The following is a 21,991-nucleotide window of genomic DNA, read 5'->3' as shown; positions in this document are numbered from 1 at the left end:
CCCTGGGACTTGACTGAGTGGCCACGCGGCAGCTGCGCAGCTGATTTTTTGATTAAAACTTATTTCTCCCGTACCATACGAGCAATTTTAGGGTTAGAATAGGGATAGGGGTTAAGTTTAGGGTTAGTGTTAGAGTTAGTGTTAAGGTTAGGGGCTTTAGAGTTAGAGTTAGGTTTAGGCTTAGGGTTTGGGTTAGGTGGTAGGGCTACGGTCAGGGGTAGCTTTAGCTTTAGGCTTAGGGTAATGTTTAGTGCTCGCGTTAAGGGCAGGGATTTGGTTAGTGTTAGGTTTAGTCTCAGGAGTTGGGTTATGTTTAGTGTTCTGGTTAGGGTTAAGTTTAGGAGTTAGGGATCGTCTTAGTGGTTAGGGTTAGGGTTAGGGATTAGGTTTTCGTTTAGGTTGAGTTTAGGGTTAGGTGTAGAGTGAGTTTTAGGATTAGAGGTTTGAGTTAGGTTTAGCGGTGAGGTTTTAAAGTTTGGCTGCTCCATTGTACCCAGTTTCACCCCCATGGTGGCACTTGGTGATGGGGCAGCCAACCTGGCCCTGCCTGTTCACTGTCATCTGATCTCAGAGCTGCCCCCAGAGCATCCCCAGGGGCTCCCTGCTGCCTGGGCCTGGCCTGGGCTGGGCTGGGCTGGAGACTCCCCATGGCAAACACCGACTCAATACAAACCCCAGTGTGTCCATGGGACAGCCAACAGATGGCTTCCAGCTCTCAAAACTCAGGTCCTGCCCTCACAAGCCAAAACATGAATCAGCTGCCAGCCTCCATCAACTCAGCTTGGTTATCAGATGGGTCATTGCTTCTCCTTCAGCTTTTGCTCTGCAAATAAGCTTCTTGACACCTAATAAGCATGGCACAGCTGGTGGAAACACCAAGCAGTGCATCGCACCCACTTACAGCTTGGTCTCATGTACTAACCCAGCCCTGGCAGCGGGATCTACGAGCTTTGTTTCATTTCTCACATCACAAGATGAGGAATGGGAAGCAGGAAGAACCATGCCAGTTAAGTGGTTTCCAGCAAGGCACTTCTGTAAAGCAGTTTTAACACAGTACAACTGTGATCATGAAATTCGCCTCCGTGACCAAAGTGTTTGGTGGTTGTGCATTAAGCAGCAGTACTTGGCCGTAGACAGAGCAGAATCCAAACAGCTCCAGAAGTACCATGCTTTTAGTATTACTGTAGGGAAGACCCAGAAGCAGTTTCTGTCTCTCCACTGTCCATTCCAGCACGTTTCTGCAGTCCTGCAATGAAATTGCCACTGCTCAAAGCAGAAGCAAAGTGGAGGAAAACCAGTGAAATAATAATAATAAAGAGCAATAATAATAATAATAATAACTGTTGTTTGACCAGACAGCTGTGTTTGAATAAATATAATAACAATAAACAACAAAACAACTACAGTTGAACAACAAAAGAACAATATTAGAACAGTGAAGAACGAACATAGAACAATAAAATCTCCAACGGATCTTCACAGCCGCGGACGTTTTGCTGCGCTGGCCCAAAAGGCCACTCGGTGTCAGAGCGCTCCTCCTCCTTGGGAAGAACAAAACCCAAAGAGGACAGGGTGAGTCACCCCCACGTCCATCCCCATTTAGAAGCGAGGAGCTGCTGGAACAGCTCAGCTGTAAACCCAAAGTGTTATTCCATGAAAGAACATTGAAGTATTTGTGGTTGGTCTGTAAATTCAGACTCCACAGAGTTTGGTTCACCCCATGCTGCCCTGGGCGCTGCCACCCAGCACGGTTTCTTGCTGGTGGCAGAGAAGGGGCCTGATCCCATCACTGCGGTCCCGCCTTGGGGCTGCTCTGGACCAGGAGCCCCGCAGCTGGGGGGCCAGCAGCACTGCCATTTACTGATGGGAATGATGGATGCCTGCCTTTAGCCGCTTGAGAGTTCCTGGGTCCTGGATCTTGCCTGCGTCCAAGAGGCAGGGCTGGATGAACCTGCAAGCACAAAGGTTTGCTCAGGTCTCTGCAGCCGTACTCTGAGCTGGCACCGGGGCTACCACAATCCCTATCCCAGGGGGAATGGAAGGTTTGACATCCCCAGAGCCCAGCAGCCACCACCCCAGCCGGCTCCTACAGCACAGCCTGGCCCTTCCGCCATCCCCCAGCCCAAGGGACAACACAACCCCTCAGCTCCTCAAGGCTGAAGCACCAACTCCCTCCCTACCAGGGAAGCGATGCCTTCTGCAAGGCCTGAGGGGAGCTGCCCAAAGAAGGGTGCAGGAGTTCCGGAAAGCAACACACCACTGTGAGCCAGGCTCAGCCAAGGAGGAAGAGCCTGGCCTTAGGGAGCTGGCAGCACCCACAGGAGCCGATGATGCATCCACTGCATCCAGAGGTGGCAAGCATTTCGGATTCCCCTCCACCCTCCGGGGCTGGGGACTGGGGCAGCGAGTGAGGGAAGAACCTTCCCTTGGCATGGCAAGGCTCTGCACAGCCCCAGCACCAGCCCCTCAGGGCTGCTGAGCCCAGGCAGCTCAGCCAGGTCTGGCAGGAAAGCTGCTGCCTAAATCTAAGCCTGCCCTTCAGCCCCGCAGAAGCCCCGTCCGCCCCGACTCACCTCCCAGCACGGGCGCGCTCCCACGTCTGGGCTGGCTGCTGTCAGGAAGGCTGCTGGGGCTGGGATCGGCTTGCCCAGAAACCACCCATGCTGTGGTCGCAGACGCTGCCCATGTGCGGCTGGTACCCGAGGAGCCCTGGGCGATGGCTGTGCCCAGGGACGTACCTTCCCCACTGGTGCTGGGGACCTCATCTGCTGGGAGGGAGCACGAAATCAGGACCCCCAACTTGCTGATGGGACTGCCCCTTAGCAGAGCCTCCCAGCATGAACAGCTCTGGCCCTGGGGAACCCTGCACATCACCCTGGGCACTGCGGGGCACGAGGTCTCCCGCCCAAGCCTTCACCAGGCTCGAGGAGTTTCTGAGCCGAGGACCAGGCAGCACCGGCCCAGGAGCTTCCTCAGCCTTCACTGCACGGACACCCCCCTGCCCTGGCAGCCCCCGCCATGGCTGCCTCCTCCTTGCCATGCCCTTTACATTCCCACTCTGCCCTTACCCTCCTTTTGCCCCAGCAGTCGGCACAACCGCTGCTGCGCTGCCTTCCTCTCCTCCTCTATGATCTCTGCCGTGATGGGGTAGCCAGGGTCAGGCCCCGGGGGCTGCCAAGAGAGAGCAGGAGCTTAGTTCCTTCTCAGGGAAGCCGGCAGAGCCGCTCTGAAGGATGTGTGGAAGCAGCTGGTGCCAGAGCCGGGAAGCCGTGGTTCTGCCACAGCCACCGCAGAGCTCTGGTTCCCATTCGTTTTGGCCCCCAGCCTGGCGCTGAGGGCACGGCACCCTTGCCCAGCCAGTACCTGCTCCAGCAGTGGGCAGCACAGTCACGCACAGCCACCACACACTGGGCAAGGGAGAGCATCACTTCCCACTCAGCCAAGGATGAGAGCTCCTGCCCCAAGGCAGGCAGGTCAGCCTGCCCCCAGCCCTGCACAAATTGCACTGGGCACATTCTGTCCCCAGATGAGGGCAAAAGAGCCTGCAAGGCAGCGACGTACCAGCACCAGTGGTTCATTATCCCAAGGCACCAGCAGGCAGATGCTCCTTCTGCGTGGCATTCCGTTTCCCGGCGATGGTGGTGGGCTCGGGGACTGCCGCCGCTTCTGCTCAGCCCTCTCGACAGCTACAGGAGGAGACAAGTCAGCTCAGCTCCCAGCAGGGGTGTTTGGCCTGTACCAAGGGGGCTCTCCCTTCTCACTCCACTCTGGATGCCCATCTTGGAGGGCAGAGCCAGGGACATGGCCTTAAGCCATGGACAAGGCTGCGATGCCCTGGGACAGCAGCTGGCCACAAGAGACCCACGGGGAAGCTGTCACAAGAGCCCCTTGGGGCTCCACGGGCCAGCGGCCCCATCCCACCTCCACAGACACTCCTTGCCTGCTGCCCATTGAACCACAAACCACACAAACTGCCAGATGTGGCCACATCTCGCACTGTGCCACAGGACCCTATCCATGGTGGGCACACGGGAGAAAACGCCACTGCCTCAGCACCAGCATGTTCCTGGTTTGCAGGGGACACCTCAAGCTCACCCCACCTGCAGACCTGAGCTACCTCGTGTCTTGCAGCTGGCCCGCACCAGTGGCCCACCCAACCCTGGCACAGAGCTGGGCCCCACCTACACTCACCTTCCTCCATCTGCACAGCCCCGGCCGCTGCCAGTGGCGGCAGCTCCATCCTCGCACCTCCCGTTCCCTGCGCAAGCCAGAGGAGCCAGTTAGGGTCGGGCCCTGCCCTGGGAGCAGGACGAGACCCAACACGCCAAGGACTCCCACAAGCATCCCTGCTGTGTTTCTTTGCTGTCTTTGCCAAAGAGCAGAGCTCAGGACAACAGCCTTGAGTCACCGCAGCAGCCTGAGCGTGGCTCCAGGCAGAGGAGCTGCTCCGCTCCCCTCCCCAGGGCCCCGGCAGCTCAGGGCAGCAGCAGGGATCCCGGCTGGGAGCCGCTGCTCCTCACAGAGCCCTGGTCGCACCCCCCCTGTCCTGCTCTTCCACAGCACCGCAGGGGAACAAGGCTGCAGGGACGCTCATCAGCACAACACCAGGGCTTCCCCACAGCTGGGTGACCCAGCAGCCATGGCTCAGGGGCCTGGAGCGTCCCGGCTCCGGTGGAGAGCACGACTTGGCTACTGGGATGGCTGCGAAGGTGAACGCTTTCTTCCCGGCTGGCACCGACAAGTGGGTGCTTGCTGGACGAGCAGTACATTACCTTCCTGTCCACTCTGGCACCTCACAGCACACTCCTCTGCAGGACTGTGGGGACACCCCCACACGCATCCGCTTCTGGAACACAGGAAGAGACCAGCAGTAACTGATTTGGTCCTGGGGAGCACAGCCTCCTGTTCTCATCACTGGGGAGTAAATCCCATCTCCCAGGCACTGGCTACCCAGCCCAGAGCCTCTCTTGCTTCAGTGCTGCTCAAACCCCCTCCAGAACGTCCATGGAGGGCAAGGTCTGAGCACCCCAAACTGGATCCACTCTGGGAGCAAGCGGCCCCCAGGCTCTTCATGACCGAGGCAATGGGGAAGGAGGATGCTGCTGGCCCAGACACAGCAAACCCTTCCCTCCTGACCCACCCTGGAGAAAACCTTTCCCTGCACAGCTCTACAGCTCCATTAGGCACAACTACATCCCCCTCTCACACCTGCAAGCCCAGCCCAGGATGTGAGCACTGCTCTATCCCAGCTCAGCAGGTGCATCCAAGTGGGAACCCAGGGCTCCCAGGCACTGCTGCCTCCAGCTGAACAGCTGTCAGCACAGCCAAGAGATTTTGTCTTCCCCTTTTCCCTGGATGTGTCCCCCCCGCAGAGGGCAGAGTGGGGAGAAGCCAAGAGCTGCGCGCTGGGCTGCGGAGCGGGGCTGGGCCCATGGCGAGCCCCTGGGCATCTGACTGTCCCAGCGTACCGGCGGCACAACAGTGTTGGGGCTGCAGTGCGGCGGCAGCGGGAACCGGCGGCACACGGTCGGTGGCGGCTCTGCGAGGACACAACGGTCAGCGCCACCGTTAGCGGCGGGAGGATCCGATCCCGCGCTCCCTCAAGGCAGCAGTGGCTGCACCAGGTGCTCTCAGCACAGGTGGTGCCTGCGGCCGAGCCTCCATTAGAGTCCATGGGGGCAGGAGCCGTGCGGGCCGGCAGGACCGTATCGCACACCAGGACCCCCCCACTGCGCCCTGCACTGATCCCAGCAGCACCACGCAGGGCAGCACCACAGGCAGAGCTATGGGCCCAGCACCGCCGTAGCAGCGCCACCCATGTCCTTATCCTGCCCATATCCCTGTGCCACCAGCATCCCTGACAACCAGTGTCCCTGTTCCACCTACATTCCTGACAACCCGTGCCCCTGTGCCACTCATGTCCCAGACAACCGGTATCCCTGTGCCACACCTGTGCTCTTATCCTACCTGTGTTCCTCTGCCACCTGCATTCCAGACAACCAGTGTCCTTGAGCCACCTGTGTCACGGTTCCACCTGTGTCCTTATCCCACCTGTGTCCTTATCCCACCTGTGTCCCTGTGCCACCTGTGTCCTTATCCCACCTGTGTCCCTGTGCCACCTGTGTCCTTATCCCCCCCCATCCTCCCCCTCTCTCACCCGAGGCAGTTGCCGTGGGTCGGGGCGCTGTCCCTGAGCCCGACTCCTGTGGCCGGGCAGCCGATCCCGGCCCTGCTGAAGCTCAGGCGCGGCGGACCCGGGCCCATGGAGGTGGGAAGCAGGCACTGAGGCTCGGCTGGCAGGGGGTTGGGAGAAGTCGGGGAGGGCGCTGGGGGGGCATGAACCGTGCGGGAGGGCGCCGGGCCGGAGGGCGCCTGGCGGGCGTGTGGGACCGCAGCTCAAACCAGGCCCCCCCCGCGCCCAGCGCCGCTCCCAGCAGCGATCCCTGCCCCAGGCAGCTCAGCAGCACTGCCAGCGCCAGGGGCAGCGCCACGGGCTCGGCAGCGCCATCGCTTCCGACCGCAGCGGCAACGGCCACCGGCCCGGAACGCGGGACCTCGGCACCCGCCGCCTTCTCCAGCTCGTGGCCCTGTTCCACCGCACCCCCGTTCCAGCTGCTGCTACTGACAGCCCTGGGCCACCCGCGGCCCTGACCCCCACTGGCCCTGGGCCACCCTGTCCTTAGCCCACCCTCGCCTCTGTGCCTGCAGCTGCCACAGCCCTGCTGGGCCTACCAGCAGGCACCACGGCAGGGACCGTGACATGGACCCCACAGAGCACCATTCCCCTGAGCATCTCCCTGCCCATCACCCCCACGGGCCAGCTCAGGGGCACCCGACTTCCCGGGAGGGAGAGGGGCACACAGGGAATCACACGTGGGAAATACGAATTCACTTCTCTGAACAAGATAACAAGGTTTTAGTAAGGGACAAAGTCAATAAAGCAAAAGCAAACAGCTCTGGGTGCGTGACTGTAGCCAGAGGCGCAAGTGATCAGTATTTGTTACAGGTTTATATACTTGCACAATTCCATCAGTCACAGACATATTCATAATCCCTGCATATACGCAGGGAACATTAAGTCCAGTAATTTAGTATCAAACACTCCCTTGCCGCCTTCCAGGTTTCCTGCTCTTGCAGGGCCTTCCGCAGAGCCTGGATGACTCTCCCCCATGACTGAAGATGTTTCCCACTACCTGAGGACATTGTCTCCTCAGCTAATGCATGAGTACATTTATCCCAAGATTCTGGGTGGAGGATATCCACCGGTTGGGCAATAGCCCCAATTTTCACAAGTCTCTCAACAACGAGAGTAAAATCTTTAGGTTTACAATCAATATCCCACTGCTTCTGTAATTCTGATACGACCTTCACAAGAGCTTCCATCCTCCTTGTGGGTCCGGGAGCATCCTCCCTCTGCCAGGCTGGTCCAGCCGCTCCGGCCACCGTTCACCCGTCCAGGCGATTCCCGACCCCCTGTGTTCCTGACTCCCGGGCTTCCCGGGTTCACTTGGGTTCCTGCTATGGGGCCTCCCAAGTGTCCGCCAGGTACCTGCCTTGCAGCTTCCTGGGTTTTGGCACCAGTTGTTGCCTTCGAGAGGCGTGAGGACCTGGTTCAGGAACAGCACGACGGCCCCTTGGGCCGCTCGCTCCAAATGCTCACAGACACCAATGTGGTGGACGGCAAATGGCGTTTATTGAGACAGAACATGGTGTTATATAGCCTAGGTTTACGATGTCGTTTCCGTCTGCTTGCGTCGTAAAACTGGTATCATCACCTAAATGCTATTGGCTACATGGAGAGGGGTCTTATCTTTCCGTACAGCACGGTATCTTCCGGCCACCAGGCCCTATCTGCCTACAGGTTACATATGCCTTGACATCACATTGCCTCTAATGAATGCTGAACACACATCATGAAGGTTTGTAGTTGTATGGGTCAGCTAAGGGGGAGTGCTCCACGCAAAATAAATCAACCATATGTGAATGCCATCTACATCTGATTCACTCATGGTTGGTCCAAGTTAAACTTGCACTGAAAAAAAACTTTCACAGTTCAGGCAGAAAGTGTTTTCTACAGGGCTTACAGAGCAGATTCTTCCCAATCATATGGCTACTGGAATTAACAATTGATAATGTAAATGCTAACTCAAGATCCACAGTTTCTGTCAAGATATTAGGACATATCCTAGCTTAGCCTCCAAGTCAGTGCTTTCAGGGTAACTTATTTGCTACAGAAGGTTCCAGATTGTGTCTTACCACAGTGAAGAAAGGTGGCCAGATGATGGTAAAGACTAAACCTAAAACAGACTGGGATGGTACAGGTGAATCCAAGTCATTCATTGCCAGACCAGTAAAGGATCACTTGCTGTTGTTAGGTTTTTAGGAATACCACCATGTTGCAGCACCATGTTTTAAATAAATCCGTCAGGCAATCCTCACATGACAAGATCAGCATCACTTTGGATCTCTTTTGGTATCCCTCCCAGGACTCCTCCTTGCCCTCCCTGAGAGCCCCAGGGCAAAGCCAGACTTGGCAGAGACAGCAGCCCTGGCAGCAAGCCCGGCCTAGGCCCAGAGTCACCCCTGCCTCCAGCATGGCTTCAGCCACCGTTGCTGACATCAGTCCAGCTTCCTGCACGAGGCAGTGGACATGCAAGTGTCCAGGCATCTGGGGGTGGTGAAGGGGAACAGACAAAGGACTCCTGACAGCCACAGTCCTATGGTGTCTGCCCACTGCTCCAAACACAAAAAGCAGTCTCCAACAGCCCCCCAAAACCAGATCCCCCTATCTCCCAGTGCCCCCTACCTCCCAGCACTACCACCTCCCAGTACCGCCTGCCTCCCAGGGACCATCTTTCTCCCCAGGACTCAGAGCAGGGGTCTCTAAGCAGAACTGTCCCTGCCCCCTCACCATCCCTTGGTAAACGGGGCTGGCAATGATCCCTCTTCCTGGGGCATGAAGGATCCCGGGATTAGGGAAACAGTGGGAGGGTGGGAGGACAGCTGCAGTGTACTGGCAGGTGGGGATAGTGCCGGGTGACTGGGATCTTCAGTCACGAGAGGCAGCAGGGAGCACTGGTGAATGCTGGGCACTGGGAGATGAGGGTTCGGCTGGATGGAGTGCTGGGGCGGTCACAACGCCCAGCTACAGCCCACCCCCATTTCCCATGCACTGCAGGCCCCTGTCTGGTTCAGTCCCCAGCCATGGCCTCCCCAGTGCAGACAACAGAGCAGAATATCCCCTGCCCTGGCCACCAGCCTGCACTGCCTGGGGCCCACCATACCCACACAGATCACTGCAGTCCCACTCTGCAGAGCTGCCTCCAGGTGCTGGGTGCCAATGACTCTGTCCCCAGCAAGGCTTCTGGCTGCAGCCGCCTCGCTGGATGGCACTAGGACACTGGTCACCCAAGGCCCTTGTCCCCCAAGGGATGTCCCTTCAATGCCCTCATCCTTGGCCAGGCCAACTCTGTCCCCAAGCAGGATTGGCCATCCGGAGGGACTCGGAGAAGCAGACGCTTGTCCACAGGCAGCCACTTGGAGCTAATTGCAGGGACAACCAGAGTTCCCATGGCAACAGGAGAGATGTTGTTCTTGTCATCCCTCCTCTGTGATGTGTGTGGCTGAGAAGCTGTATTTTGCCCAGGGCCAGGAAGTGCTGGGGTGGTCACAGTGCCCCCAGCTCCAGCTCACCCTTGTTTCCCATGCACTGCAAGCCCCAGTCTGGTCCAGGCCCCCGTGTTGCCCAGGGGAGCCCAGATGCAGCCCTGCTCAGCCCCACTGTGACATCAGAGCTGCCGCTCTTGAGTCAGAGCTGGGCACCCATAAAGCGCTGTGGGGGCAGGGAAGGAGCCACAGCTGCAGGTGACTGTTGCCCTGGGCACGGATCCTCCTGTGGCAGGGCAGCGTGGAGCTGGTGCTGGAGCCGGTTTTGCCTGAGGAACCCTGACCTGCTGAAGCTTAGGAGGAAGAGCTGAGCAGGGAGGCTGCCTGTGCCCAGAGATGGCAAGGAGAAAGGCACCACAGAAAATGGCCTTAAATGTCTCCCTTGGAGAGGGAGACTGACCAACGGTCAGCAGGAGAGGCTGGAGGGCAGAGCCACGGCCAGGGAGTAGGTACGAAGTTGGCTGCTCGTGCATGGGGCATCAGGCTCGGACAGTAGCTGGGACGTGGCCTAATACAGCCATGGTCATGGATCAGCACGGGGAAGCTGACGGACGCTTCTGCACAAGAGCCCTGGTGCGTTGCCAAGCTCCCTTCTGGTGGGCCTAGGCTGAAAGCATGGCTTGCTCTGCCAGCAAGCACTGCGAGCAATCGGCATCTTCTTTTCCTTCTCCCTCCGCCAGGAGCCTCTTCACAGAGGTGGAGCTGAGGAACCGCTTTTCTCAGCCCACTCCCAGCTCATCCGCTCGAGGGCCACCAGAGCCTCATGGCAGGGCCACAGCGCTTGCAAGTAAGCTCAGCACTTGGTTCTTGCTGTGAAGTCCTTGGGGTGAGCTCAGAGAGCTTGCACTGTGCCCCCAAGTCTGGCACAGTCACAGGTGGCTGGAGAGATGCAGGCTGCCCTCCTCTTCACCCCAGAGAGGTGGTGCCTCGGACTCGGTGCTTGCCCTCCCTGCAGGGAGCCAAAACACTCTTGGCTGAGCACCCTGGAGAAGAGACCTCGAGAGAGGCCTAACTCCTCTCTGCTTTCTTTTGCCCGGGGATGGTCCTCAGCCTTGTTTGCATTCCGGCAGGTACCCCTTGCATCCCTGTGGAGATCCCTGCTGACCATGTGCATCTTCACTGGGTATGTACTACCCTGTTTCTGCTGTTGGGCTTTTGGGGAGGCGGTAGCCTCATGCTGCAGGGGTCAGGGTGCAGGGAGGGAGGGGGTGAGAATTGGGCTGTGCTGCCGGCTGTGCTTCAAGCAGTGGGGACTGCTGCTGCTGCCGCCAACTTCTTCCTCTTCCTCCACTGCAGGCTGCATCTTTGCTTGTTAAAGCAAAGATGGGGAAAGGAATATGGATGTACTGCATGTTTCTGTGTTGGGCACGGGGAGAAAGTGAGATGTCTGAGGGCCAGTGCAAGGCAAAGGGCAGAGCAAGGGGTGTTTCTCAGCCAGCTTCCCACTCTCATGAGCACTGCTCGTGTTGTGGCCATTCTCAGGGAGAGCCAAGTGTAAAGCCCCTGGGCAGTCTCACTGCCACACATTTGCCAGAGGCCCAGACTTGGGTTCATGGTGGCACAGACTGCTGTGTAGGCAGACGCAGGGGTGCAGAGCCGCAAGTCTTGATTTGCTCAACCTCTTTACTTGCTGGGAGTAGTGAGTCCTGGAGTTCTTTCGGGGAAGAGCTGCTGCAGTTTTGGAAAGGTGTGGACAGAAAGTGTTCCTGTTGGGCGCTTCCCTGGCAACCGTCTGTCAGCAGCAGGCTTCCAAAACAGTGGCTTTCCTGCCTGGCAGTGGTAACCCAGCTGGTTTGCTCCAAACCTGGCTCATTGACAGACATGGGAAACTGTCCTTTTTTCAGGCAACAGATGGCTGTGCACAAGAAGAGGTGCTTGAAATTCATTGTCTTCTTGCTTCTGATGGTTCTTGGTGAGTCTGCGTGAGCAAACGTTTGAGAGTGACAGCCTGGTTGTGCTGGATGCCAGCTTTGCTTTTTGGCCCATATGTGTGGAAACTCGCATGGTCCAAGTGCTTCTGGAGTACGTCCTTGACGAGGACTTGCTTTCAAGTACCAGTAAGACTGGTAGCCTCCCAGCCGTGCTGCCACACTGGCCACAGGACCAAAGGGCTTGCTTAGTCTGCAAGCCTGCGAAAGAAGGGAGTATGTATTTCCATGCCTGTACTGGGGGATACCCAGAGGGGCTGTGCAGGGTGACTGATGCCCCTCCTGATACCTCTCCTGGCTGCTGCAGCCTGGTCTCGGGGCTCACAGGAGCAGTAAGGGGAAACGGGGAATAGCTCTGGCTCACCGAGCACACCTGAAGCTCATGGCTACACAATGCCCTGAAGCCTGTGGTGATGGCTTCCGGTCAGAGGCACGTCCTCTCTCTGCACCCCATGTTGCTCACCTCCTCAGCTTACCTGCTGCCCCATCCACAAGGCAACCAGGAGGAGACCATGGCACTGCAGGGATCACTTGCAACCCAGGTCAAGTAACTGTCTCTCGGTGATGTCAATTGCAGCTGGTGTTTACTGTGGGACCTCACTGCCGGTGTGGACGATGCGAGCAAAGCACAGAGAGAGGTTGGTGACCCTTTGGGACAGGCAGCTCCTGCAAGGGAGCATTGCTGACAGTGGCTGGCTAAATCATGGGCTTTTCTGTGTCCACGAGTGGCCCAAAGAAGCAGTAGCTTTTGCCGGGGCTTCCTAGGGAAGCCTCTCCTGGGAAGCCCCAGCAGCTCTGGTGGTGAATACTCTAATACAGCATTTTTCCCTTTCAGGATCTGTCATGGGCATCCGCAGCAGAAACAAAGATGCTGAGGTAAGAGATGTTTCCTGAGCTGGAATTGGATCTGTGCAGAAGCATCAGCCAACCTGTCGTGGTTTAAGGCCCAGCTGGTAACTCAGAACCATGCAGCCGCCCCCTCACTCCCCCTCTTCTCTCTCCCCCTGCTCCCCGAGGGATGGGAGGAGAATCCAAGACATGTAACTCCCATGGGTTGAGAACAGTCCAGTAACTAAGGTATAACACAAAGCACTGCTGCTACCACAGTAATAATAATGATGAAGGGAATGACAAGGGAAGAGAATACAACCGTTCACCATCCGCCGACCGGTTCCTGCTTTCCTGTTCCTGCAGGAATTTGCAAACCACTTGGACAGAGCAAACCCAAAAGTTGCAGCTTGTGCTGGAGGAGTTGGCTCAGCTGAGGGTGGAGATAAGCAGTTGGAAGAAGGTAACCCTGCATTTTGAAGAAGGCTCGGCTGGGCAGAAGCCCCGAGGAAGCACTACTTGGGATTAGTAGTGGGCTCAGCCTTCTGAGCGCAGCAAGCCAGCCTTTGCCAGGGGATAGCTTTGGCACTGCCCAGGCCCTTCTCTGGGGCCAGGTTAAGTGGTGCTTCAGGCAGTGGGGGGGCTTCCAACATCCTTCCCTTGGCATGGGCACCTCCGGCTGCTCTGGCTGGGCCCTGAGCAGCAGTGAGACCCAGACCCACTTCCATAGCCAGCCATCGTGGACATGGCCTGAGCGTGGAAGGTGGGAACAAGGGAGTGAGGACCCCATGGCCGTGGGCACAGATGTTGTGCTCGTGGCTCACATCAGCTGCAGTCTCTCAGCTTACTGGACAAGGCTTGCCTCGTGTTTCTGACATTGACCCTTTGCCTTTCTGGGTGCTGGTAGCCATGCTGAACTGCTGCTGATGTGCTCATTTTCTGTGCTTGTTTGTGTCTTTCCCAGGAGGGGCAGGAGGTGAACCAGGCAGCACTGAAGCTGGCTTTGGAAACCTACCTTGAAAGATATGACTGGGCCCTGAAAAGTTCTGGTATGCACACAGCATCCCATTCTCCTTGCCATGTGCTTGTCTGTAGCACTCCCCAGAGGAAGATGTCCTCCAGGTTCTGCTCTCCAAAGCAGGGGAGCTGAAAGCAGGGGACCTTCATGAGGTCCGAGAGCAGGTCTGTGGCAGTGGCTCTCTTGGATTCCCTCCTGGTCCCACCTCTGCACAGGTGCCACTGGCACTGCCCCCCCCCCCTCCCCATTGCAGGGCTGATGGAGGGGCTCCCTTCCTCATCACTGTATTTGGAAAGGGAATGGAGGGGTTATCCTGTATTGTCCACACAGCAAAGCAAGCCCTTGGCTTTGGTCTGCTGTCATTCACCAGCACCCCCAGACCTTCTGCTTGTGGTGCTGAGAGGAGCAGACACCAGGCATATGGGTGCTGTCATGCTGCACAGCTAGGCACCCCTGCCTGCATGGAGATGAGGAGAGGACTGACAGACATGGAGCCATCCAGCAGCATCAAAAAGAGGCTCTGAGCACAGCGTCCTCCTGGTCTGTGGCCTCTTGCAGTCACCTGCTCTCCCTTCCTTACAGGTGCTGTCATTGACATGCAGAGAACTTCGAAGACATATGACTGCAAAGACAATTGGGTGTGCAAGGTTGTATGGTTCTTCCACACTTTCAACCCTCCTGATACGATTTTAAAGGTATTGCAGCAGAAATCACCAGTGCATGTTTCCTTCCTGCAAAGCTGGGGACTGACCTTAGGGGTTGTCCTCTCAGTCCAATGGTAATGCTCAAGCCCACAGTGCTGATCTGTTGCCTGAATCCAAAGCTTGAACTCAGGCCTGGGCTTGACAAAAAGCAGTGGTTCCCCTCCGGAGGGGAACAGAGCTCAACTACTGCATCTTGCCCACAGTCCTCAGGCACAGCTGGGGGAATGACTTACTCCCTGGTGACCTCATTTCCATACTCACCTCTAACAGTACTTTTGTGGGGTGGGAGGCAGGGGGTCCTCTGCAGAGCCACTGGGCAGAGAGCTGTATCTGTAAGGCCCTGACTAGGTTGGCTTAGTGACAGGTATTCTCCTCTTTCCATAATACTGAGGGGCTGCTGCTTTTGTCCATTTCCTCACACGTGCATCATTTGCAAGCTGGAATAGACCCCACAGACACACCAGCACCTGTGCTTCAAGCTACAATGAGCAGCTGTGTTGAACTGAGCATGGGCTCACGTTTCCTTGCTCTCACATTCTGATTGCAGCCGGATGTGTCGCCAGGAAACTGCTGGCCTTTACAAGGGGAACAGGGCCAGGTGGTCATCAGGTTGCCAGCACGAGTCCATCTGACTGCTGTCAGTGTGCAGCACATCTACAAAGAGGTCTCTCCATCTGGGACCGTCACCAGTGCCCCCCGAGACATGGCTGTGTTTGTAAGTCTCTGCTCTGTGCTTCTGCCTGGCATGTGGCCCCCAGGAATAGCGGTGACTGGAACTTGCTTGCTCTGTGCATCCTTGGAGGTTCGGGTACTGCTTTCTCCTAAGCTCTGCAATGCACTTGCAGGATACTTCAGGGGGTCTGGAGGTTCCATCCCTCTCAAGACTCATTCTGGGGAGAGCACCTCAGGGCTCTTGAATAAAACACAAGGTGGAGACAGTGCTTAACTGCTGCTAGAGCCCCAGGAGAGGCTGAGTAGATAACAGCCCATGCAGTATGTGCTGGTCCAGCACATACAAACATCCTCTTTGTTGGGACAAGTCTGAGCTTCTCTCCTTCCTCCTTGTGCTTTTCCCTGGAGGGATTGAATGCAGACAGAGAAGAAGAAACTCTCCTTGGGATGTTCGAGTACAACGTGGCAAAAGATGCCCTTCAGACCTTCCCTCTGAAGGTACGGTCCATGCACGAGGGCAAGCTGCCCAGGAGAAAACCAGGAGTGCCTGCAAGGCCGTGGGAGGAAGAGCGTGAATGCTCTCTCCCCTGGCACAGGGGCCCAGAGCACTGCCCAGGAGGCCTGGTGGAGTTGGGAGGACTGAGTAGCGTGTGGTGGTGGTAGCAGCAACGGGTTTGCAAGGGCAGGGTTGTTCCTGTGGGAGCTGAAGTGCTGAGAGAGCCCTGGTGCAGCTGCTGCCTTCAGCAGAGCCAGCTGCACACGTGGCCTCTCCACCAAAGCAACATCTTTGTGCCAGGAAAAATAGGGATGCCTTGGGGGGAAAGCTGCCAGGGCAGCATTGTCACTGCACCCCGTGGCCTGCTGACAGGCTGGGCAGTGTCCTTTCCTCCCAGCACAACACGTGTCTTTTCTCCTGCTGCCCTCACACCTGCCAGGAGGAAGGCAGAGAGGATATCGAGCACTTCATGGGGTTTCACACCAAGTGTCTCACGCATAGGAGGACCTCCCCAGCCTCTCTGTCAGCACAGAGCAAGCTGCAGAGGGAAAGGGGCAAAGGGAAGGGAGGCGCAGTCCCCAGCAGGCCAGGTTGCAGAGGGTGCCTTCTCCCTTCCCATTCCTCCAGGCTCTGCAGAAGCCCCGGTACCAGCAGTGAGCCTCAGATGCCTACAGCCACTCCTACCCACTTTTGGAAGCTTGCTCCTGAGCAGGAGCAGGGCTGGCAGGGGCAGAAACATCAATTGCCCTGTCACACTTAATGCCTCAGGTTTTTTGTCTCTCTCTTCACAGAACACACACAGAGCCTTTTCACACATCAAACTGGTTGTGAAGAGCAACTGGGGGTACCCAGACTACACCTGCATTTATCGAGTGCAGGCTCATGGAAAGATGGCAGAACCAGAAAACCTCAACTGAAACCAGAGAAGAAAAAGAACACCAATAAAGAGGAGGAATGGGGGAGGAGGGATCCATGGTTTGTCAGATCAGAGTGGTGTAGAAGATCTGTCTCCAAAGTAGGGTGTGCGGGAAGGTCCGCTGGGGGATGGGTAGCAGCACCCGCTGACATGGCTACAGGGCAGCCTGCAGGCAGCGGCTGTGGGTCACCAACAGTCCTTGGCACAGCTCCTTGGGGCTGCCAGGGGCTTGTGAGCTCTCCCTTTTAATTTCCCAGTGGCGGGGCTGGAGGAGCATCAGATTCCCCACTGCACCATCAAAGGGGTGTATGTGATGGCTGCCTTCTCCTGGGGGTGGTTTCAGGGCTGTGCAGCCAGGTGTGCAGCCGGGGGCACCCAGGGTTGTCCTTCCAAGCAGGGTCCCTGCACTCCAAGGGCTGTGTGTTGGAGCAGTCTGGGGGAAGTCATCTTCCTGCTGACAGAGCCAGCAGAGGGCAGCTGAGACCAAAGCTGATGGACAGATGGGATCTGCCGAAAAGCTCTTGGATATCTCGTGTGAATTTCACCTGACACAAAACCCCCGGACGTGCTCCCCCCATGTTCCTCTTTCCTCACTGCTGGAGGGCAGGACTTGCTCTGCCAGAGCCCCCAGCAGAGCCCCTTCCTTCCAGTGACACCCTCAGCCTGCATCAACCAGAGCTCGTGGAAGGGATCTGCCAAAAGTCTTCCTGAAAGCAGAGAAGAGGCAGTTTCAGGGTGTTCTGGGAGAAATGCATCAGGTTTCACTCAGAGAATTCTCCCCTAAAACCTTGAGCACATCCCCCCCCGCCCACGGAACTGAACCATTGTGGGTTATGGGGGGTCTCCAACTACTCAACAGCCCCCCCCCCCCCCCCCACGGGACTGAACTATTCTGGGTTATGTGGGGGGGGGGGGGGAACTGAACCATTGTGGGTTATTGGGGGGGGAACGGAACCATTGTGGGTTATGGGGGGTCTCCAACTACACAACAGCCCGCCCCCCCCCCCCCCCCTCCACGGCACTGAACCATTCTGGGTTATGGGAGGGATGGGACTGAATCATTGTGAGTTATGGGCGGGTCCTAACCCGTCAACTCCCCCCCATGGGACTGAACCATTGTGGGTTATGAGGGGGTCCCCAACCCCACAATCAATGACCCCTCAGGGACAACCACCCCCACCCCTTTGTGCCCCCCCCCCCCCCCGGGGGTACCAGACCCTCACGGTGGGGGGGTCACACGTTATTTATTGCTCCCCCCCAGTAAAGGTGAACTGAACCAGGCGCTGCCGTCACCCATGGGGACCCCCCCATTACCCCCGGGCCGGGGGGGGCAGCGGCTCCCCCCCCTTGTGCCGCTGCCGGTACCGGAGGCGCCAGGCACTGAGGCCGAAGGAGCCAAACGGCTCCCGGTGAATTCCTGCCCCCCCCCCCCCCCCGCACACTCGGGGGCCCAATGGGGCTGAGCCCCGGCACTGGGGGGGGGGGGAGAGGCACCTTTAAGCGGCCCCCCCGGGGTCGTTTCCGCTGTCCCAGGGCTTCTGCTCTGCTTCCGGCCCCGCTTCTGGCTTATTGGGGCTGGGAGAGGGGATGAGGATGAAGGGATGAGGATGAAGGGGGGGATGAGGATGAGGATGAAGAGGGGAGATGAGGATAAGGGGATCACGATGAGGATGAAGGGGAATGAGAATAAATGGATTAGGATAAAGAGGGTGAGGATAAAGAGGGATCAGGATGAGGATGAAGGGATAAGGATGAAGGGAGGGATGAAGATGAGGATAAAGAAGATGAGGATAAAGGGATGAGGATAAAGAGGGAATGAGGATAAAGGGGGGAATGAGGATAAAGGGATTAGGATAAAGAGGGGGTGAGGATAAAGGGATCAGGATGAGGATAAAGGGACAGGGATGAGGATAAAAGAATCAAGGTGAGGATGAAGGGATAAGGATGAAGATAAAAGGTGAGGATAAAGGAATGAGGATGAGGATGGGGGGGTAGGTTTAGGCGTGACCCTGTAGGCGCCTGTAGTTGGCCTGATCCTGCTGCTCCTCCTGCTCCGAGCTGGGGGCAAAAGGGTCCTGAGCACCCCTAATAAATGGGGGGGGCACACATGGAACCCCCCCCCCCGTACCCCCCCTTAGCGGTACATGCAGGTCTTGTGCAGGGAGCAGCAACGGTTCAGCTCCTTGTCATCCACTGCCAGGATCTGAGGGATGGAGGGGGGGGCACAGGGGGTTGGGGGGCCAAATGGGTCTGGAGGGGGCCAAATGGGAGGGACCAATGGGGAGGGCCCAAATGGGTCTGGGGGGATCGAGATGGGTTCTGGGGGGGTTCAAATGGGTCTGGGGGGGTCCAGATGGTGTTGGGGGGGTCCAATTGGCTCAGGGGGGGCGGTTCAATGGGGCTTGAAGGTTCCATTTGGCTCTATGGAGGGGGGGGGAGGTTCGGAGTGGGAATGGGGAATATGGAGGAGAAGGTTGGGAAAGGAATGTGGGACAGGGACATGGGATGAGGACAGGAATGGACACAGGGATAGGGATGGACACAGGGAGAGGGATGAGATGAAACTGAGGATATGGGAGAGGAATGGACACAGGGATTGTCATGGTTTAAATCTGCACAGTTCCCCTTTTGTTTCCCCTCCCCCCCCCCCCCACCTTCCCACTCCTGGAGGGATGGGGAGGAGAGCCGGAGAAATACAACTCCCACGGATTGAGGTAAAATCAGTCCAGCAATTAAGGTATAACACCAATCACTACTGCTACCACCACCAAATCAATGATAGAGGAAATAAACAGGGAGAGAGTACGATACCACCCGCGGAAAGGAGCCCAACCCTAAGAGAGAGCTCACCCCTCCCCCCTTGGCCGGCTTCCAGTTCCCTCGAGCCCAGCCCGGAGGAGATTTAACCCCTTCCCTTCCGACCAGTTTCCAGTCCCCTCCCCAAGCAGGACGTGCTGTGCTATGGAACCTCCCCGACTAGCCCAGACCAGGCGCCCTATCTCTCCCTCCTCCCTGGCAGAGCATGAGCTACTGCTGAACCCATGACATTATCCACCCCTTATTCCATACCATTCACGTCATGCTCAGATCCCACATTTTCAATATACCATCATATATATATATATATATATATATACATCTGCATACACCCAGACAGAGAGAAAGAAATCATTTCTTAATACATGGACCAATCCCTATAATGCTATTGAGTCCATTTGCTCCATGATGTTAGGTTTGTAATAGTCTTTTGTAGCAGGAGAGTCTGTGTGCAGTGCTGGATTGTTGCCTGCTGATGTTGATCATTCCTTTACTGCAGAACTCATCTGGTTCTATCAAAGTTCATTCTCTGTTGGGACGATGGTTAGAGGGAAGTCAGGGCCAGTCGCTGGTGACCTGAAGACATCTAGTTGATGGACTATAAAAATATTACACAGCAAGCAACAACGTATAATTAAGTTCATTGGCTGTTTTCCCCTAAAATCAGATCCCCTTGAGGTATACATTGGACTTCCCCATCTTCCTGCATTACCCACCAAGTATATCCGGGTCCTTGAGCAAAAGCAATCCCATGAGCGGGTTTGCCTTGGCCTGAAACAGGAGTAATCCAGACTGTCTTCCCTAGCAAATTCCTCATGTGCACTACAGGAACCTTGTCCCCCTCTACACTATGTAAAAGTTCTGACTGGGCTGGGCCAGCCCTGTTAGCAGATCCTCTGGTGTTGACCAACCAGGTGCCTTTGGTAAATGTGTATCCCAATGCTTGAAAGTTCCCCCACCCATTGCTCTCAGTGTAGTTTTTAACAGCCCATTGTACCGTTCAATTTTCCCAGAGGCTGGTGCATGGTAGGGATGTGATATACCCACTCAATGCCATGTTCTTTGGCCCAAGTGCCTATAAGGTTGTTCCAAAAATGAGTCCCATTGTCTGACTCAGTTCTCTCCGGGGTGCCATGTGGCCACAAAATCTGGTTCTCAAGGCCCAGGATAGTGTTCTGGGCAGTGGCGTGGGGCACAGCATATGTTTCAAGCCATCCTGTGGTTGTTTCCACCATGGTAAGCACATAGCGCTTGCCTTGGCGGGTTGGGGGGAGTGTGATATAGTCAATTTGCCAGGCCTCCCTATATTTATACTTCAGCCATCGTCCTCCATACCAAAGAGGTTTTAACCGTTTAGCTTGTTTAATTGCAGCACATGTCTCACACTCATGAATAACCTGGGCAATAGTGTCCATTGTTAAGTCCACCCCTCGATCACGAGCCCATTTGTATGTTGCGTCTCTGCCCTGATGGCCTGAAGTGTCATGGGCCCACCGGGCCAAAAATAATTCCCCTTTATGTTGCCAATCTAAGTCCATCTGAGCTACTTCAATCTTAGCAGCTTTATCCACTTGTTGGTTATTGTGGTGTTCCTCAGTGGCCCGACTCTTAGGTATGTGGGCATCTACATGGCGTACCCTCACCACCAGCTTCTGCACCCGGGCAGCGATATCTTGCCATAATGCAGCAGCCCAGATGGGTTTACCTCTGCGTTGCCAGTTGCTCTGCTTCCATTGCTGCAACCACCCCCACAGGGCATTTGCCACCATCCATGAGTCAGTATAGAGATAGAGTACTGGCCACCTTTCTCGCTCAGCAATGTCCAGGGCCAGCTGGATGGCTTTCACCTCAGCAAACTGACTCGATTCACCCTCTCCTTCAGCAGTTTCAGCAACTTGTCGCTGAGGACTCCATACAGCTGCCTTCCATCTCCGATGCTTTCCCACAGTACGGCAGGACCCATCAGTGAACAAGGCATACTGCTTTTCACTTTCTGACAATTTATTATATGGTGGTGCCTGTTCGGCACGCATCACCTCCTCCTCTGGTAACATTCCGAAATCTTTGTCCTCTGGCCAGTCCATGATGACTTCCAGAATGCCTGGACGACTGGGATTTCCTATCTGAGCTCATTGTGTAATTAGTGCAGCCCATTTACTCCAAGTAGCATCAGTTGCATGATGTGTAGAGGAGACCCTGCCTTTGAACATCCAGCCCAGCACTGGCAAGCGGGGTGCCAAGAGCAGCTGTGCTTCAGTGCCAATCACCTCCGAAGCAGCTCGAACCCCTTCATAAGCTGCCAATATCTCTTTCTCCGTTGGGGTATAGCTGACCTCAGAGCCTTTGTATCCCTGACTCCAAAAACCAAGGGGCCAACCTCGAGTCTCCCCTGGGTGACGGGTGAAATCTTTTCGCATATTCCGCAGCTCAGTTGAGGTCCGAGATCGAGAAGTCACCTCTTCTTCTTCGTCATGTGATGATGACCCCTGATCAGATACTAGACCAGGTGGTGAATACGTAGTTTCTTCATCCTGCCTCCTCCTTCTTGCCTCTCTTTTGGTTTTTCTCTTGTGTACAGGAGCAACCGATATTGGTACGAATTGGTCCTATGGTTCAGCTGCAGTGATTATCACTTTAGTTTGAGTAGCAACTGTACTTGTTGCTGGGGTAGCTGCACTGTCTGTCACAGCTGAAGTTCGGGTAGCAACTGTACTTGCTGCTGGGGATGGTGTAGCTGCTGTACTTGGAGTTGGAACAGCTGCGGTGACTTCTGTGTTGCCCTCAGATCCAGGGACATTTTTTGCCTTTTGAAGGTGCTGGATAATATCGAAAAAGGCCCTATAGGCATAGGCCAAGCCCCAGCACGTTGCTGTAATTTGTCCATCTCTGGTATGGCCAGGACGACAACACACCTCATTTAGCTGTTTTACTAATTCTTCCGGATTT

General features: G+C 56.3%; 1 protein-coding gene and 1 long non-coding RNA gene across 2 annotated transcripts; both read left to right on the top strand.

The window, feature by feature from the left end:
• The first annotated feature begins 10,740 nt into the window (after positions 1 to 10,740).
• Positions 10,741 to 12,219, top strand: LOC117438736 (uncharacterized). The gene is made up of 3 exons (XR_004550976.1): positions 10,741 to 10,789; positions 11,511 to 11,578; positions 12,172 to 12,219. It is a non-coding gene; the product is annotated as an uncharacterized lncRNA (long non-coding RNA).
• Positions 12,220 to 12,226: 7 nt separating this feature from the next.
• LOC117438735 (sperm-associated antigen 4 protein-like) lies at positions 12,227 to 16,297 on the top strand. The gene is made up of 8 exons (XM_034074172.1): positions 12,227 to 12,232; positions 12,430 to 12,470; positions 12,789 to 12,885; positions 13,387 to 13,471; positions 14,023 to 14,135; positions 14,692 to 14,859; positions 15,225 to 15,314; positions 16,104 to 16,297. The coding sequence occupies exons 2-8, from the start codon at positions 12,463 to 12,465 to the stop codon at positions 16,227 to 16,229; spliced, it is 687 nt and encodes a 228-aa protein (XP_033930063.1). The 5' UTR covers positions 12,227 to 12,232; positions 12,430 to 12,462; the 3' UTR covers positions 16,230 to 16,297.
• Positions 16,298 to 21,991: the final 5,694 nt, after the last annotated feature.

This window comes from Melopsittacus undulatus, unplaced genomic scaffold, assembly GCF_012275295.1.
Source record: "Melopsittacus undulatus isolate bMelUnd1 unplaced genomic scaffold, bMelUnd1.mat.Z mat_scaffold_586_arrow_ctg1, whole genome shotgun sequence".
Taxonomy (NCBI): Eukaryota; Metazoa; Chordata; class Aves; order Psittaciformes; family Psittaculidae; genus Melopsittacus; species Melopsittacus undulatus.
This window is presented reverse-complemented; position numbering and strand designations above follow the sequence as displayed.

Excerpts from the sequence above, each read along its gene's own strand:
- LOC117438735 (XM_034074172.1), top strand. Across the intron at positions 12,886-13,386 it reads AGATAAGCAGTTGGAAGAAG|GAGGGGCAGGAGGTGAACCA; the intron begins GTAACCCTGCAT and ends TGTCTTTCCCAG. Across the intron at positions 14,136-14,691 it reads CTCCTGATACGATTTTAAAG|CCGGATGTGTCGCCAGGAAA; the intron begins GTATTGCAGCAG and ends TTCTGATTGCAG.